The following is a 17385-nucleotide window of genomic DNA, read 5'->3' as shown; positions in this document are numbered from 1 at the left end:
CAGAGAAAAAGAGGAAGACCCCTAATGAGATGGATTGGCCAGGTGGCATTGATGGACTCAAGTGTGGCAGCAGTAGTGAGGTTGGCCCAGGACCAGATATTGTTTCGTTCTGCTGTGCATGGGGTCCCTACAAGTCGGTTCCGACTCGATGGCACCTGACAACAACAACATGGTGATCACATTTGACATCTAATTATAGCTTTATACTAGTTTCATCTTACTGTTTTCTGTAACACATTCAGAATAGTCCACTTGGGTATATCTTCAGACATATTTTTGGATCCATACTTAGAGATGATTAAATCAAATTCTTTGTGCCATATTTGATGAACCTATTGAAAATTGAATTAAAAGTAAAAACTTGATTAAAACTTTCCCTGATGGCGACTCAGAAATCTATTCAATGTTGGCCTATCATATCTTTAAGGTAACTTACTTTGCAGCTTTTTAAAAGTTATACAAAACTATCAATAAAATAAATAATTCTTGATTATAAAAATACAAATCAATTTTCTTAGTGGAGGTGAATTTGATCCCTCTTCCCTCCAAGTTAATTTTACATCTTTAAAATCATTTAAACATTTTTGATTACTTATATAAGGAGCTCTGGTAGCATAGTGGTTATGAATCAGGTTGCTAACCGCAAGGTCGAAACTACCAGCTGTTCTATAGGATAAAAATGAGGCCTTCTCCTCATATGTGTGTTCCTTCGGATTTTCCTTCAAACTGGTGTTTATATCTTATTGATTTCCTCATTAATTAAGATATTAAATAAAATTATTGACAGTGTCTATTTTATTTGTCTGAGTCATGATCATACACTTTTAGAAATTATTGTGTTATAACATTAACATGAAAATTGACCCCATCTGAATGGGGGGAAATGTTATTTGGACATCTAGATTCTGGGAAGCTAAATATATTTTAATAATAGCTTATTTCAAGCATTTACAAATTTATATAGGGTGTTCATAAGCAATTTCTAATTTATTCCTCCCTAATACCAAAAATCAAACCAGTTCTTGAGTCAATGCAAAACAGTAGGAAGGACAAATACTATTACCATTTCATAAACAAGGATAAAGAAGCGTAGATATTTCAATAGCTTAATGCTTGCTCATTGTAGAATAATGCTACTGTTTTTAATAATAAAACTAAAACTTGTGGACATATTACATAAATTGTGAAATACGTACATGTTAAACTTTATTCAGTTACTATATGTTAATACAAAGACAGGTCTTCAGTGAACTGAAACACTTAAAGAATTAAAAGTAACCTATAGGCATGCTTTGGTTCAAGCTCACCAGCTGCTCCTTGGAAATCCTTTACAGGGTTGCTATGGGTCAGAACTGACTCAAAGGCACTTTACAACATTAACAACAAATAGGTATGTTTTGTTACTAAACATTTTTTTGGGCAATTTGTAATAAACTTTTTTAAACTAAATTTGATATATATAAATCTTATTCTAATGAATTTACCTATATCACTTACAATGGGACCTGGGAAAAATTGCTAAATATGTACTCCAATTTAGTATAAATATAAATGCATATCTTAAACCATATCAATTTCTTTACAAAAATATAGTACAGCGATGGAATCAACAGTAGTAACCTAGGTGGCAGGGGTGGTTGGGTTTCTCACACTAAGCATCATTTCCACTTCTTTGTTATTGACAACTTTCTCAATCTTATCCAAACTCTTCCCCAAAACAACCATCAAAAAAACACTGTTGCCACAGTGTTTCAGAGTAGTACTGTGTTTCATAGAGTTTACTTGGGTGTAACCTATTGGAAGTGAAGCATCAGTCCTTTATTCCAAGGAGCTTCTGGGTAGCCTTTTGGTTAGTGCTTATACCTATGCCCTTAACTATTCGTGTCACTCAGGGAATCCTTATCTAAGCACAGTTACAGACAAATTCCTCCAGCTCGCTCTTACAATCCGACCCTTTAAATTCACTTTTAGCATTTTCACTGAAACCCTTGTTTCCCCTTAAAGGTCAAATGTCTCAAAAACTAAGGTTTTCAACTTACTGTAGATTTCAAATAAAAGAATGCATTGAAAATGATTCATTTTCCATACCTCATCTTTCTTTACAAAGATGAGTGCTGAAAGTCCAACTTGAACACCAGTGGGACACATTAACAGTGCTGCATACTAAAAGAAACAAAAAGAAAATGTGACAACTCTGCTTCTATTTTAAGTGCTACAATAATGAGGAAAAGCACATCATCTAAAATACACAGTTTGAAAATATACATAGATATCTCTGAGATTCCATAAAATTATTGAAACAGAAGGGCACACCCCACTACACACATACACTCACACACACATGCACACACGCACAAAGACCAGTGAGAATAAGAACAAGACAGAAATAAGTAACAGCCTTCTGTGAGAATCCTAATCAATTACTTGGTGTAATGAAGCTGTTGATGTTTCTTTCTTAAAATCTCAGATCTGAACACTGCCATTGATGGGAATTGTATCTGCTAACCACAAGGTCTGCTGTTCAACCCCACCATCCACTCTGCAGGGGAAAGATTTTGCATTCTGCATATTGTTTATTTGTAAAGTTATTAACCAGCTAGTACATGAGGTTGAGTCAAATATATATCTGTACTCCAATTACATTAAAACTTCTGTTGGTTACACTTTCTTATCAGCATTTTCCATTCAAGGTCACTGCTGTGCAGGTATGAAATTGGACTGATACTTGAAGGAAGGCAAAATTTTCTTTTAAAAAAAATCATTACTTTTGCCAAGATACGGCTTATTTACTAGGAGCCTAAGAGTAAACAGCAGAGTATAGACTGGAAACATCCTCTAAATTGAGACTTACAGTTTTCTGCAATTCTCAAGGGCCAGTATTGGAACACTATCAGGAAAAAGGTTCAACAGTCAACAGCGGTCATTACAGTGAGATACTCACTGAAGAGCTGTAGCCTAAACTTCAGATTAAATGCAGAGCGCTGCTATCCAAGGGCAATGCGTGTCCGCATATCTCTGCCCACACTGTTGACACAGTGTTCATTTTGAGATGTTAAAGTATCCTCCCTATAGTATGGATCATGCTCTTTCAGACTTTCACCTGTTTGTAGCCCTTTGAGGACAAAGATTCACCTCTGATGAAGAAGTGACGACATGGATACATTTGTGGCTCACAGTTCAATAAGGAAATATGGAATTTTGTTGATAGATGGACAAAGTGTATTGAAAAGCAAGGAGATACCCCAATAAATACATGTTGTTGAAAAATAATGTATTTGTTTCTTCTAAAATTAAAGTAAACTTTGCAGGCAGAGTGCAAATAATTTTTGACTCACCCTCATATAAGCAAGAGAAGATGAGGCTTTCTGCTTCCATAAAGATTTCAAGCCTCAGAAATCCATAGGGTTGGGAACTGACTCAATGGCCATTAACAACAAAAACAAAATGTAAGTAACAGTGATTTACTGCTGTATTATTAATTTTACATTATTTAAAATATTTAATACTTTAAAATAGTCCATTAAGATTTGCTTACTTGACATAATGGGAGTGCAGTGGTTCTGTACAATAAACACTAGGCTATGAACCAAAAGGATGGAAGTTGGAGACCACAAGCTGCTCCATGGGAAAGGATAAGGTTTTCTGTTTCTGCAAAGATTTAAAGCTTTGAAACCTTATACAGGGTTACTATAGTTGGAACTGACTTGAGAACACTTAACAACAACTTTGCATCTACTTATAAGTTTAGATTTAGAATACTTCTGTATATCATACCTTACTTAATCCTCACTAAAAAGTCCTGGAGTGGCACTGTAGGATCATCATGGGACTATGAAAAATAAGGTCGGTAGTTCAAACTTACCAGCTGCTCCTTGGAAACCCTATACAGGGTCACTATGAGTCAGAGCTGATTCCACAGCACTTAACAACAACAACAACAAGCCCTGGGATACACACCATACTGCTAACCACAAGGTTGGCAGTTCAAGTCCACCAGTCACTCCTTGAAAACCCTTTTCAGGATCATTATTATTCAGGACTGACTTGATAGCACTTAAGAACAACAGCCGCTCCGCGGGAGAAAGATGAGGCTTTCTACTCCCGTAAAGATTTACACCCTCGGAAACCCTGTACAGGGTCGCTATGGGTCGGAACCGACTCGATGGCACTTAACAACAACAACAACAAGAACAACAGCAATAAGTTTCTGGTAGAAGGAGAAAGAACTGGTCCAAATGATTACTAGGTATCTTTTCAATGGCAAGCTAGATGTTGTCTAGTAAACTCATCCTGGTTTCTGATTTATAGGTAAAACCCACTCCCATAAAGACCCTATGTGGTTGTTGTTAAGGGCCGGGAGTCAGTTCCAACTCATAATCCAATTCATAGCAACCCTATATAGGATTTCCAAGGAGCGGCTAGTGAGCTTGAACTGCCTACCTTGTTGTTAAAACTGACCTTGCAGTCCAACACATTAATCCATAGCACCACCATGCCAGGACTCCATATAAAGACCCTATGTTGTTGTTAAGTGCCTTCGACTCATTTCTGACTCATAGTGACCCTGTATAAGGTTTCTGAGGAGTGGCTGGTGAGTTTGAACAACCGAAATTGTGGTTCAAATCAACCTTGCGGTACAGTGCGTTAATCTGCAGTGCCACACTAGGATCTTATAGAGACCCTATTAGGACAGAATAAAAATTTCCAAGGCTGTAATCTTCACAGAAGCTGACTGTCTTATCTGTCTCCTGCAGAGTGACTGGGAGTTCAAATACTGACCTTGTAGTTAGCAGCTGGATGCTTTAACAGTGACACTGCCATGGCTCCTTGGACACCTGCCATTAACTTTGACTAAACTGTCTTACAAATACTGGTGTGGCACTGTGGGCTAGTGAGTCAGGCTGCAAAGATGTTTGAACTGCAAGGTTGGTGGTTCAAGCTCACCAGCTGCTCCTTGGAAACCATGTACAGGGTCGCTATGGGTCGGAATCAACTCTGTGGCACTTAAAAACAACAACAGCATCTTATAAATCTATAGAGGTAGAAGGACACCTGTAGTATACTGGGTTAAGCCATGAGTTGCTAACTGGCAAGGTTGGCTACTTAAACCCATTAGTTGTTCCTCATTCATGAAAATGCTCTTCAAGAGAAAGATGAGGCTATCTACTCCTATATAGGGTAGTGTTACGAATCGTGCTGTGAACCGCAAGGTCAGCAGTTTGAAACTACCAGCTGTTCTTCGGGAAATAGATGAGGCTTTCTGTTCCCATAAAGATTTACAGCCTTGGAAATCCTATACAGGGTCGCTATGAGTTGGAACCAGCTCCATAGCACTTAACAACAACAACAACATGAGTTGGAACCAGCTTGAGAACAGTTAACAACAACTACTGTAAATATTTGTTGTTATTATTGTTAAAGGCCTTGGGTTGGTTCACACTCAGCAACCTTGTATAGGATTTCCAAGGAACAGCTGGTTAGCAGTCCAGTGTCTACGCTACAGCACCACACCAGGATTTAGTCTTGGAAACCCTAAGGAAATCTACACTGTTCAGAAAGATCCCTATGAATCTGAAAGGACTTGATGGCATGGAGGTTTTGTGGGTTATTTTTTTGGTTTGGTAGAAGTGGAAGCTAACAAGAAAACAGAGCAATGCAAAAACCTCCTGTCTATAACAAAGCAAATGATTCTCATTCATGGAAATGCAAATTAACAAGGTTTGTAAATATCTAGGAGTCCTGGTGTGGTGCTGTGGGCTAATGTGTCAGACTGCAAAGTTATTTGAACTGTAAGGCCAGTGGTTCAAGCTCACCAGCTGCTCCTTGGAAACCCTATACAGGGTCGCTATGGGTCGGAATCAACTCAACGGCATTTACAACCACATAAATATCCAAATCCAAACCTACTGTCACAGACTAGAGTAGAAGTGCCCTATAGAGTTTCCAAGGTAGTAAATCTTTACAGAAGACTGCCACATCTTTCTCCGAGAGTGACTGATGGGTTCAAACTGCCAACTTTTATTTAACAGAGGACCACTTTAACCACTGCTCCACAAGGATCCTTATAAAACACATACACTTTCACAAATCCAATTCTCATTTTAACCATTTGTAATATCTTTACTGGTTTCCTCACTAAATAATTAGTTAAATAAAGTCTTTGATATACATACACACACCGGGGGCTGCAAAAATATTTGTAGTAAAAAAATTTCATAACCTTTCAATTTAGTTTTTTCTTGAACCTTTTGAAGTCCCCTTATCTATGAGAGAACTGACTTTATCTTTTAAAATCAATTAGATTTTACTGTAATAAGAAAATTTCAGTATATTTGTGGACTATCAGTATTAGATCCACCTGAATTTAGAGATAATCTCAATACCTAATTTGATGCAGCAGACACTAAAGACTGAATACCAGAAGAGTTGTGGGATGGCATCAAGAACTTCATACCTGAAGAAAGCAAAAGGTCATTAAGAAAACAAGAAAGAAAGAAAAGACCAAAATGAATGTCAGAAGACACTCTGAAACTTGCCCTCCAGCATAGAGATGCTGAAGCAAATGGAAGAAAAGAGGATGTTAACAGAGTCGAATAAAAAATTTCAAAGGTCAGCTGGAGAAGACAAAGTCAAATATTATAACAAAATGTTCAAAGACCTGGTGTTAGAAAATCAAAAGGGAAGAACATACTCAGCATTTCTCAAGTTAAGGGAACTGAAGAAAAACGTCAAGCCTCAACTTGCAATATTAAAGGATTTTGTGGGCAAAATGGAGTCCTGGTGTGGCACTGTAGGATAAGCACTTGACCACAAGTTCACTTTGAACTGTAAGGGTGGTAGTACAGACTCACCAGCAACTCCTCAGAAACCCTATATAGGGTCGCAATGCATCAGAACTGACTTGATGGCACTAAACAACAACAATGGGAAAAATATTTAATGATGTAGAAAGCATCAAAAGAAGATGGAAGGAATACACAAAGTCACTGTGCCAAAAAGAAATGGTTGATGTTCATCCATTTCAAAAGGTAGTATATGATCAAGAATCAATGGTACTGAAGGAAGAAGTTCAAGCTTCATTGAAGGCATTGGCAAAGAAAAAACCACCGGGAATTGATGGAATACAAACTGAAATATTTCCACAAACTGACACAGCACTGAGACACTACTCATCCATGCCCAGAAATTTGGAAGACAGCTGGCCAACTGACTGGAAGACATCCATATCTGTGCCCATTCCAAAGAGAGGTGACCTAACAGCATACAGAAATTATTGGACAATATCATTAATATCACATGCAAGTAAAATTTTGCTAAAGAGAATTCAAAAATGTCTACAAACATACATTGACAGAGAACTGCCAGAGGTTCAAGCTGGATTCAGAATAGGACATGTAATGACGGATATCATTGCTCATGACAAACTAAGGACAATATTGCGGAGAATGAGTATTGCAGAACACTTGATTGTGCTCATGAGGAATCTGTACATAGATCAAGAGGCAGTTATTTGAACAGAACCAGGGAACACTGGATGGTTTATAATCAGTAAAGGTATGTGCCAGAGTTGTATTCTTTCACCATACTTATTCAAACTGTCTGATGAGCAAATAATCTGAGAAGTTGGATTACATGAAAAAGGCATTATATGGCATAAACAGTGGAGTAAAACTCATTAACAATCTTTGATGAATCACTAACAACCTTTGATTAGCAACCTTTCTTGCTGAAAGTGAAGAGGACTTAAAATACTTCCTGGTGAAGATCAAAGACCACAGCCATCTGTGTGGGTTGCACCTCAATGTAAAGAAAATAAAAATCCTCACTACTAGAACAATAAATAACATCCATATAAATGGAGAATAGATTGAAGTTGTCAAAGACTTCATTTTGCTCAGATGAACCATCAAAACTCATGGACGCAGCTGTCAAGAAATCAAATGATATATTGTATTAGGCAAATGTGCTGTACAAGACCTCTTTAAAGTGTTGAAGAGCAAAGATGTCAGTATGAGGACTAAGATGTGCCTGACCCAAGCCATGGTATTTTCAATAACCTCATATGCATGTGAAAGGTGGACAGTGAATAAGGAAGACCGTAGAAGAATTGATGCATTTGAGCTATGGTGTTGGAGAAGAATATTAAAAGTACCATTACAGAAGAACAAACCAATCTATCTGTGTTGGAAGAAGTAAAACAAGAAAGCTCCTTGGAAGCCAGGATGGCCAGACGTCGTCTCTCATACCTCAGACATATTATCAGGAAGGACCAGTCCCTGGAGAAGGACATCATGTTTGGTAAATTGGAGGGCCAGATGAAAAAAGGAAGGCCTCCAATAAGATGGATTGGCACAGTGACAGTAGCAATGGGCTCAAGTGTAGCAATGATTGAGAAATTGGCACAGCAATGGGCAGCATTTCATTCTGTTGTACATAGATAGGGTCACTATGAGTTAGCACCTAACAACAATCAGAACTAGGAAGCCCATAGGCACTGCCTATGACAAAAAGGTAAAATTATCCCTTAATTGGAAATCTGAAAAAATGATTATCTAGTTAATTCGAGTAGAGAAATACCAAATCAGTTATAAGAAGCAGAAGGAGAGTAAATAAAAAGTATTGCTACAAAATGATACAAGATTGTATTAAACAAAATTATCAAAATATAAAACCATTGTTTGCGATATGTCCTCCATGTAGGTCTACATACTTCTGAAAATGGTATTTCCATTTCTGTAACTGCAACAATGGTGAGGTTGGCCCAGGATTGGGTAGTGTTTCGTTCTGCTGTGCATAAGGTCGCTCGCTATGAGTTGGTACTGACTCGATGGCATTTGACAACAACTGCAATGGCGCTGTGGGTTAATGCGCTGGACTGCAATGTTGGTTTGAACCACAAGGTTGGCAGTTAAAGCTCACCAGCTGTTCCTCAGAAACCTTATACTGGATAGCTATGAGTCAGAACTGACTCAGCAGCACTTAACAACAACAATAACAATGACCTGCAAATCTCAGTTTGAACTTTGGCAAGGTTGGTGGTGCAAACTCATAGTTGCTCTTCAGAAACCCTATTGCTCTGGACCTGGGAGTGTTTTCTTCTGTTGTATATAGAGTTACTATGAGTCAAAACTGACTTGATGACACCCAACAACTTCAATGTTGAGGTGTAATCCATATTGAAAGTTGAAATCTTTGGTCTTCAACAGTAAGTACTTCAAGTCATCTTCACTTTCAGCAAGCAGGTTTGTGTCATCTGTGTATCGCAGGCTGATAAAGAGCCTTCCTTTAATTCAGATACTATGTTCTTTGTCATATAGTCCAGATTCTTGGACTATTTGCTCAGCATACAGATTGAATACACAAAGTCAAATACTTTTGCATAGTCAGTAAAACACATGCAAATATTTTTCTGGTATTCTCTGCCTTCAGTCAAAATCCATCTTATATTAACAGTGACATCCCTCATTCCACATCCTTTTTTGAATCTGGCTCGAATTTCTGGCAGTTCCTTGTTGATGTCTTGTTGCAAGTATTGAATTATCTTCATCAAAATATTACTTGCATGTGATATTAGTGATTTTGTTAAATAATTTCATGGTTCTGTTGGGTCACCTTTCTTTGGATCTTTTCCAGTTGGATGGGCAGGTAGCGCTCCCAAATTTCTTTGTATAGATTAGTTAGAGGCTCCAGTGTTGCATTCATTTGTTGAAACATCTCACTTAGTATTCTATCAATTCTTAGAACTTTTTTTTTTTTTTTTTTTACTAATACTTTCAGTGCAATTTGGATGTCTTTCAATACCATAGATTACTGATCATAGCATACTTCTTGAAATGCTTGAAAAATGACCTATTTTTGATCCTCTGCAAAATCCCTCATCTGCTTTTGATGCATCTTGTGTCAATCAATATTTTGAAAATGAATCCTTCAGCATTGTAACTTAATGCTTGATTTTTTTCTTCAGAACTTTCATCTTGAGAAATATGCCAATGTGTTTTACCCTCTTCATTCTCTAACTCAAGGCCTTTGCACATTTACATTTAACTGTAATACTTTATTTTGCCTTTTTGAGCTGCCTGTTGGAATCTTAAGTTCAGCTCTTTTAATTCACAGACACTCTCTTGCAAGTCAATAGTAAGTTCAACCTTCTACCACTGAGAGTGCAAATATTTAGTGTCTTTGAATCTTTTATTATTTTTATTCATTCTTTTGATTTAGTGATTCTATGTTCAAGAGAAAGTTTTAGAAGCTCTTTCTGACATTATTTGCTTTCTTTTTTTTAATTATTATTAAATGTCTATTAAATGATCTTTATGATGCTGTTGATGTCACCTCATACATTGCCTGGTCTTTGGACATTAGTAATTCATTGTGTCAAATCTACTTTTAAGATGGTCTTTAAATTCAGGTGGGATATAATCAATGTCATACTTTGGCTCTTGTGGGCTTGTTTTAATTTTCTTCAGTTTCAGCGTGATCTTGTATATGAGTAAATGATGGTATATTTCATAGTCAGTCCCTGACCATGTTATAACTAATGATATTGAACTTCCTCATGTTTTTTTCTATAGATGTAGTAGTCAATTTGATTCCTGTGTATTCTGCCTGATAAAGTCCATGTGTATAGCTACTATTTACATTGTAGAAAAGCAGTATTTGCAATGACTAGTCACTGGTCTTGCATCATTTCTATAATGAAGGCATTATTTTCCAACTACTGATCCTTCTTCTTTGTTTCCAAATTTCTCATTCCAATCACCAGTAATGATCAATTTACCTGATTACATGTTTGATTAATTTCATACTTCAGAAGTTTGTAAAAATCTGCCATTTATTCTTCTTGGCATTAGTGGTTAGTGCATGAATTTATAAAATAGCTGATCTTCCTTACAGACATATAGATATTATCTTTGTACTTCAGTATAGATTTTGAAATGTTCTTTTTGATATTGAATGTGACACTATTCCTCTTCAGTTTTTCATTCCGGACCATTCATTAATTACCAATAATAGTCTATTTCTGCTCACTAAAATTTAGGATATTGATCTTTAAGTGTTCCACTTAATTTTTTGACGACTTCTAATGTGGTATTGTGGAATAAAGCACTGGACCTCAAGACTGGTTTATACTACAAGGTTGGTGGTTCAAACTCACTAGCTACTCCTTGGAAATCCTACATAGGGTTGCTATGGGTCAGAATTGACTCAATGGCACATAAAAACAACAAATTCTCCTAGAGTCACACTTCATCCATTCCATGTTCTGATTATAAATAAATGTTGCAGCTGTTTCTTCTAATATTTAGTGTCATGCCATATCAGCAAATGAGTATCCTGAAATTTTTACTCCATCCATGTCATTAAGGCTGAGTGCCTTCTAACACAAAGTGCTCATCTTCCAGTACTATATCAGACAGTGTTCTGTTGCTACTCATCAGATTTTTACTGGTCAATTAAACATGCAAATTAAATATGGTTAAAAGTAAAATGTGTACATTAGGAAAGTATAGGTAAGTTCAGAGGAGAACAGGGAATCTGGCAGTACCCTTTTATGTAGTGTGCACAATGAAGGGTAAGTATCTTGGCTCCAGGACATGACTTCATGTCCTGTTGCTGTTGTTCTTGTTAGCTGCCATCAAGTTGGATTCTGCTTCATAGAGACTCTATGCACAATGAAACTATCCAGTCCTACGCTGTCCTTACAATTGTTTTACCTGAGTTCATTACTGCTACCACTGTGCCAATCCATTTCACTGAGAGTCTTTCTCTTTCCTGTTGACCCTCCACTTTGCTAAGCATGATGTCCTTCTACAGGGACTGGTCCCTCCTGATAACTTGTCCAACGTATGTGAGATAAAGTGTCACCATTCATGATTCTAAGGAACATTCCATACGTCTTCCAACACAGGTTTGTTTGTTCTTCTGGTAGTCTAATGTCCTAATAGCACCTATATTTCTTATGATCGGAATCTATCAGCCTTGCTTAGTCCAAACCAATAGTAGTTGCAACACATCAAGCAGAAACTTTAGAACTGTGTATGTATTCCCTCCTGTAATTTTCTCCTTTCTTTCACCTGCCCACCACCATTCTTATGCTTTTAACAGGCTCTGCAAGTTTGTGGCAAGGAGAAAATTAAGATTTTTCTGTAAGTCATTTCCATTCTAGTTTCCATTTCCAAAATTTTAAGCCCACTCATAAAGTATTTCTAGAATGAGAAGTTAGGATTTGAGAAGAGTGAAAAGGACATTGAGGGAAATAATAGTGAGGTGCATTTTTAGAATAAAAAGATACTAAGGTACATGTTGTTAAGTGCCATGGGGTCCCGACTCATAGCAATCCTGCACAGGGTTTCTGAGGCTGTAAATCTTTACGGGAGCAGAAGGCCTCATCTTTCTCCCGCGGAACCGCTGGTAGTTTCAAACTGCTGACCTTGCGGTTCACAGCCCGATTCATAACCACTATGCTAATTGGATGATGCACTTCCTGAGTAATAACAATCAGTTGTGGTACCATGAATTTACTTGATGTCACTTTTCTATCCAAAATGACTGGGCATGATCATGCAAACCTGGTGTACAGGACTGTAAAGTTGGGATTGGTTAGTTTGCCATCCAGCTAGACTTAAAAGGAGCCATCTCAGAAGCAGATACATATGATCCCAGAACCATCAAAAAGGAAGAGAATGAGTGGAACATAAGATCCCATCTAGCAAAGTGGTGATAGCAGAGGTACAGACTCAGTGGCATAGAGAGACGGAGCAGCTTTGGGTTCAAGGCATATGGACTGAGTAAAGCTGAGTGCCTATGGGCATGAGTCTAGTTTGCAAAATGTGCCCTTTGGGTATTCACAAACTGGCTAAAAGAGCTTTCTATCAATTGCCTATGCAGGGCAGAGGCCAAGGAGTCACATGGTTGAGAGACGGAAGACAAGAATGGGGCAAGCCTACAGTATGGCAGACAAGAGGCATTCCTGAGTGGAGAACTGCTGCATCCTGAGCTTTTCTGATCCTGAATTGTAGCCTGTTCACTTCCCTAATAAACCCCATGAGTATTGTTATGAGTTCTGTGGTCACTGCAGTGGATTATTGAAACCAGAAATGAAGCAGAGAGTGTGGTGGGAGGAATGGTTGGTGTCAGAATCGGATAAATAAGGTTGTAGGGTAGAAGCATGTCTGACCTCCACTTCATAAGAATCAGCCTCGAATGATTTTGAGTTTGATTCTCTTTCCTCCACGGGAAGTAAGTCCCCACATGGTTTTTGCACCAGTGATTAGAACAATAGTTAAGGAGAACTAACAATTTTGTTGTTTTTGTTAACTGCTTTCATGTCAGGTCTGACTCATAGCGACCTTGTATAGGGTTTCTGAGGATTGGTTGGTGAATTTGAACCACCGACCTTGCAGATCAAACCAACCTTGAAATTGAGTGCTTATCCTACAGAGCCACACCAGGACTCCAATAGGTAGCAGCAATCTCTATGTCAGGCATGACTTCTTAAATTGCTAAGTCACTGGGGAGATCTGAGCGTCTCCTGGGAAGGATACTTTGGAAAGGGATAGCTATTTACCAACCCATCACAAAGGGTTTCACTGGTATCCCAGCACTGGTATATACTGTGTGAGCAGCAGCCCTGTCTTTGCCATTTTAAGCCATTCAAACAGGACAATGAGAAGACCTGAAGGAACTATGTGGGCTGGGAAACAGTGCTTTGGTGGAAATCAGGAGACAAAGGACCACAGACCTTCAGCACTCTATAAGAGTTAACTATCCCTGCACTCTTCCTGGGAGAAGGTCAGAACAAAATGACTGGTTGAATTTACTATCTGCTTGCAAGATAGTGGCTGTGAATTGAAAATAATTTGATTTAAAGAAAATCAGAATTTAAAAGTCACATTTCATTTGATTTTGTGAGATGTGATTCATGTCTGCCACATAGATGGTACATTTCTCAGTCAGGTCGGTACTCCTGATTAGAATTTATCTTTTCATGTTACATGCCTAGGGGGAGGGATGGTGTGCTAGCCAGATGCCAGAGTCCTGCCCTCTCAGCAGTTACAGTTCTCTTTGTTAAATAATAAATTGTGATCTTGATCATAATTTAGCTTCCCAAATGGCATGCCCACAGGGAGAAAATGTGCTAACTATAGGCCATATTTCCTTTTCCTGCGTAAACTGTGTTGCTCACTGACATTAATATATTTTATTCTGATTTTAGTCTTTAGACTCTTAGGCTTGATTAATCATAGTTCACCCCAGGAGATGGATACCTTTTAACTCTGTAGGGAAATTGAATATCTAAGTCCGCAGTGCTAAGATCCAAATCTGATACCTGGAAAACTTACTAAGAAAATATACTACCTAAAAACATTTTTATAAGGCACTTAATTTGAGTTAAAAAGTAGCATAGTGGTTATGAATCAGGCTGCGAAACTTAAGGCCAGCAGTTCGAAACTACCAGCCGTTCCATGGGAGAAAGATGAGGCGTTCTACTCCCATAAAGATTTACAGCCTCGGAAACCCTGTACAGGGTCGCTATGGGTCAGAACAGCACTTAACAACAACAACAACAATTTGAGTTACAAAGACACACTATACTAAATTGCCATGGTGACACAAACCACTTATACTCATTTGTGTGAGCCTCAAAATCTAAGGTCCAAAGTCAGAAGTGAAATACATACCAGAATTAGAAGCCACTTGATTTCTTTGTGAATTCCCAAACAGCCCAAAAGACAAAATACAACAGTAGCAGATCCAGTTCCAATCAGCATTTGGGAAATATTTGTTATCAAGTAACTGCTTTCATCTGTGGAAACACAAAATGACTTATATGAAATGACATTTTGTTTGCTTTCTATTTAATAATAAATACAGCAACCAAAGATTTCCCTAAAAAGCTGTTGTCAAACTTCTAGAATTCTCTATTTTTACAACCCAATTCTAACCCTTACTAACCTTCTTCTTAGCAACAACTTTTTTACATTTCCTAATGTAGAAAATCTCAGACTGTCTCTTACCTTTACCTTGTGTTCATTGTCTGCTATGTTAAAATACCATTTCCTCCCCCGCCCCCAGGTGACCTCTTCTATGTTTGTGCATTCAAACATTCAAATATTCATTCAATATTTCATTTGCTAACAGATACTTAAGTACAAATGTGGGTTACGTGTTCCTTGTCTGACACGCTGAACTTATTATCAATTATCATGCTCTTTGCATTATAAGAAGGTAAGTAAAAAAGTGTCACTACTAGAGTTCCTGGGAGCATGGTGGCTTTGTAATATAAGCACTGGATTGCTAACCACAAGGTTGGCAATTTGAGCTCATCAGCCACTCCACGGGGTCAAGATGAGACTTTCTGCTCCTGCAAATATGTACAGCCTAGGAAAACCTATACAGGGCTCGCTATGAGTCAGAACTGACTCTACGGCAAATAAAAAACAACAACTAGGGTTCATGTTCATACGTGCATGGATTTATTCCAAACACAAAGTATGTAAACATGTCTCTGCAATTAGTGGAAGGCTGCAGACAAGTTCTCTCAGTAATACACTTGTCTTAGTCTCATTAAGGTATATTCAAAAAAAGAGAGATTGAAACAGTGGTTTCTGAGGGGTTTTGCTAGGCTAATTAAATTCAAGGCACATAATTCAACTCATAAGATTTATGGTGACTGATTTTTAGGGTTCCAAAGAGATAATCTTCATAGATTTTCTCACAAGACACAGGATGCTCATGGAGGACTATTAGGAAAAAGTTCTAAGAAAATGGAAAACTGTATTGGTAAGAAAAAAACCAAGAAAGTTGCATTGAGGAATTTTTTTCCATCGCATAATGCACCTGCTAATTCTTTTGGTATAGTACGGATTGCCCTACATTAATTTCATAGGGAACTACTACGCTGCACACCCTACAATCCTGTTCTTTCCCCCTCAGAATTCTTTTCATCCTCCAAATTCAAAGAATATTTGAAGGGAACATAATTTGAGTTCCACATGGATGCCCAAACTGCATTTTTGACATGGTGCAAATTGAAAACCTCAGAATTCTTTATGAACAGGTTAGAGAGATGGGAACACTATCTTCAGAAATTTACAGATTGAGAAGGAGTCTATGTTAAGAAACAATAACTTCACATTTTTATAATTTTATTTAATAAAGTTTTTTAATGATTTATAGCAATTTTTTTTTTTACATATCCTTGTGTTTTACTTAAAAGTCACTTTTATTATACTATACAGTAAGCAAATCTGCCATTTGATTTAGAGAGTGATGCTGTCTTAGCTACCTAGGCCTACCATAACAGAAATACTATAAGTGAGTGTATTTAAAGAACAGAAATTTATTTTTCCACAGTTCAGGAAGACAAGAGGTTTAAATGTAGGATGTGGTCCTCAGAGGTGGTACTTTCTATTTCAGTTTCTAATTGTTGTTGTTGTTAAGTACCATGGAGTTGGTTCCAACTCATAGTGACCCTGCATAGGATTTCTGAAGCTGTAAATCTGTACCACAGCAGAAAGCCTCATTTTTCTTCTGCGGAACAGCTTGTATTTTCAAACTGCTGACCATGAGGTTAGCAGCCTGTTTCATAACCACTACTCTACCAGAGATCCTACCATCCAGTTATCTTTGGTGTGCTAGGGTTGTAAACACAGCTGCTTCCTTCATCTCTCTCTGCCCCCTGTGTATGTTTGTGTCCATTCTGTTTCTTTTTATACTTCAGCTAGGGTAAAGTTCAGGAACCACCTTATATGAACATATCAAAAACCCTTTTTATAAGCTAGATCATAGGTAAAAGGGTTGGGTTAGTATTTCAACACAATTCATTCCACAACAGATACTACCTCTGTCTTTCAAAAGTGTTTGTTATGCAAAACCTCCTGAAAAGGTAGGAAGGAACTAAAGAACAGTAAGTCTCAAGAAATTCCAGAAACCTGTGGGAAAATATTCCCCAATAATAAATTGCTCCTTTTCGCTTGCACCAAATCATAGCACATACTTAGCTTAGTAGAACAGGAGTTGGCAAATATTTTCTATAAAGGTTCAGTAAGAATTTTATTTTAGTTTTTTTGAGCCATATTGTAACTAGTCAACACTGATGATGGAGTGCAAAAGTAGCCATAATAAATATGTAAGTGAATAGGGATAGCTATTCCAATGAAAGTTTATTTCCAAAAACAGCTGTATTTGGTTTGAGGCTTGTTATTTGTTGACACCTGCCACATGATCTCTGATTTTCAAAATCTTTGATAAAAACAGAAAAGTGTTCTTCCTATTGACTAAACATATATACGTTGTTGTTGTTGCCAGGTGCCATGGAGTCGGAACTGACTCATAGCGACCCCATGCACAGCAGAACGAAACAATGTCCGATCCTGGGCCAAC

The 17385-nt window shown here is 37.6% G+C and overlaps 1 protein-coding gene across 1 annotated transcript in view; it reads right to left on the bottom strand.

Moving 5' to 3' along the window:
• Window positions 1-17385, bottom strand: part of TSPAN19 (tetraspanin 19) — a 26548-nt gene that overhangs the window by 6168 nt on the left and 2995 nt on the right. Inside the window, exons 3-5 of the mRNA XM_006872968.1 lie at window positions 14682-14806; window positions 2089-2163; window positions 222-332 (exon numbers count right to left, since the gene is read on the bottom strand). Of these exons, the coding sequence (XP_006873030.1) occupies window positions 222-332; window positions 2089-2163; window positions 14682-14806 (311 nt within the window). The remainder of the gene's footprint in view (window positions 1-221; window positions 333-2088; window positions 2164-14681; window positions 14807-17385) is intronic.

The sequence above is a fragment of the Chrysochloris asiatica genome, unplaced genomic scaffold (genome assembly GCF_000296735.1).
Source record: "Chrysochloris asiatica unplaced genomic scaffold, ChrAsi1.0 scaffold00217, whole genome shotgun sequence".
Lineage (NCBI taxonomy): Eukaryota > Metazoa > Chordata > Mammalia > Afrosoricida > Chrysochloridae > Chrysochloris > Chrysochloris asiatica.
The sequence above is the reverse complement of the archived record's forward strand: the minus strand, read 5'-3'. Positions and strand labels throughout refer to the sequence as shown.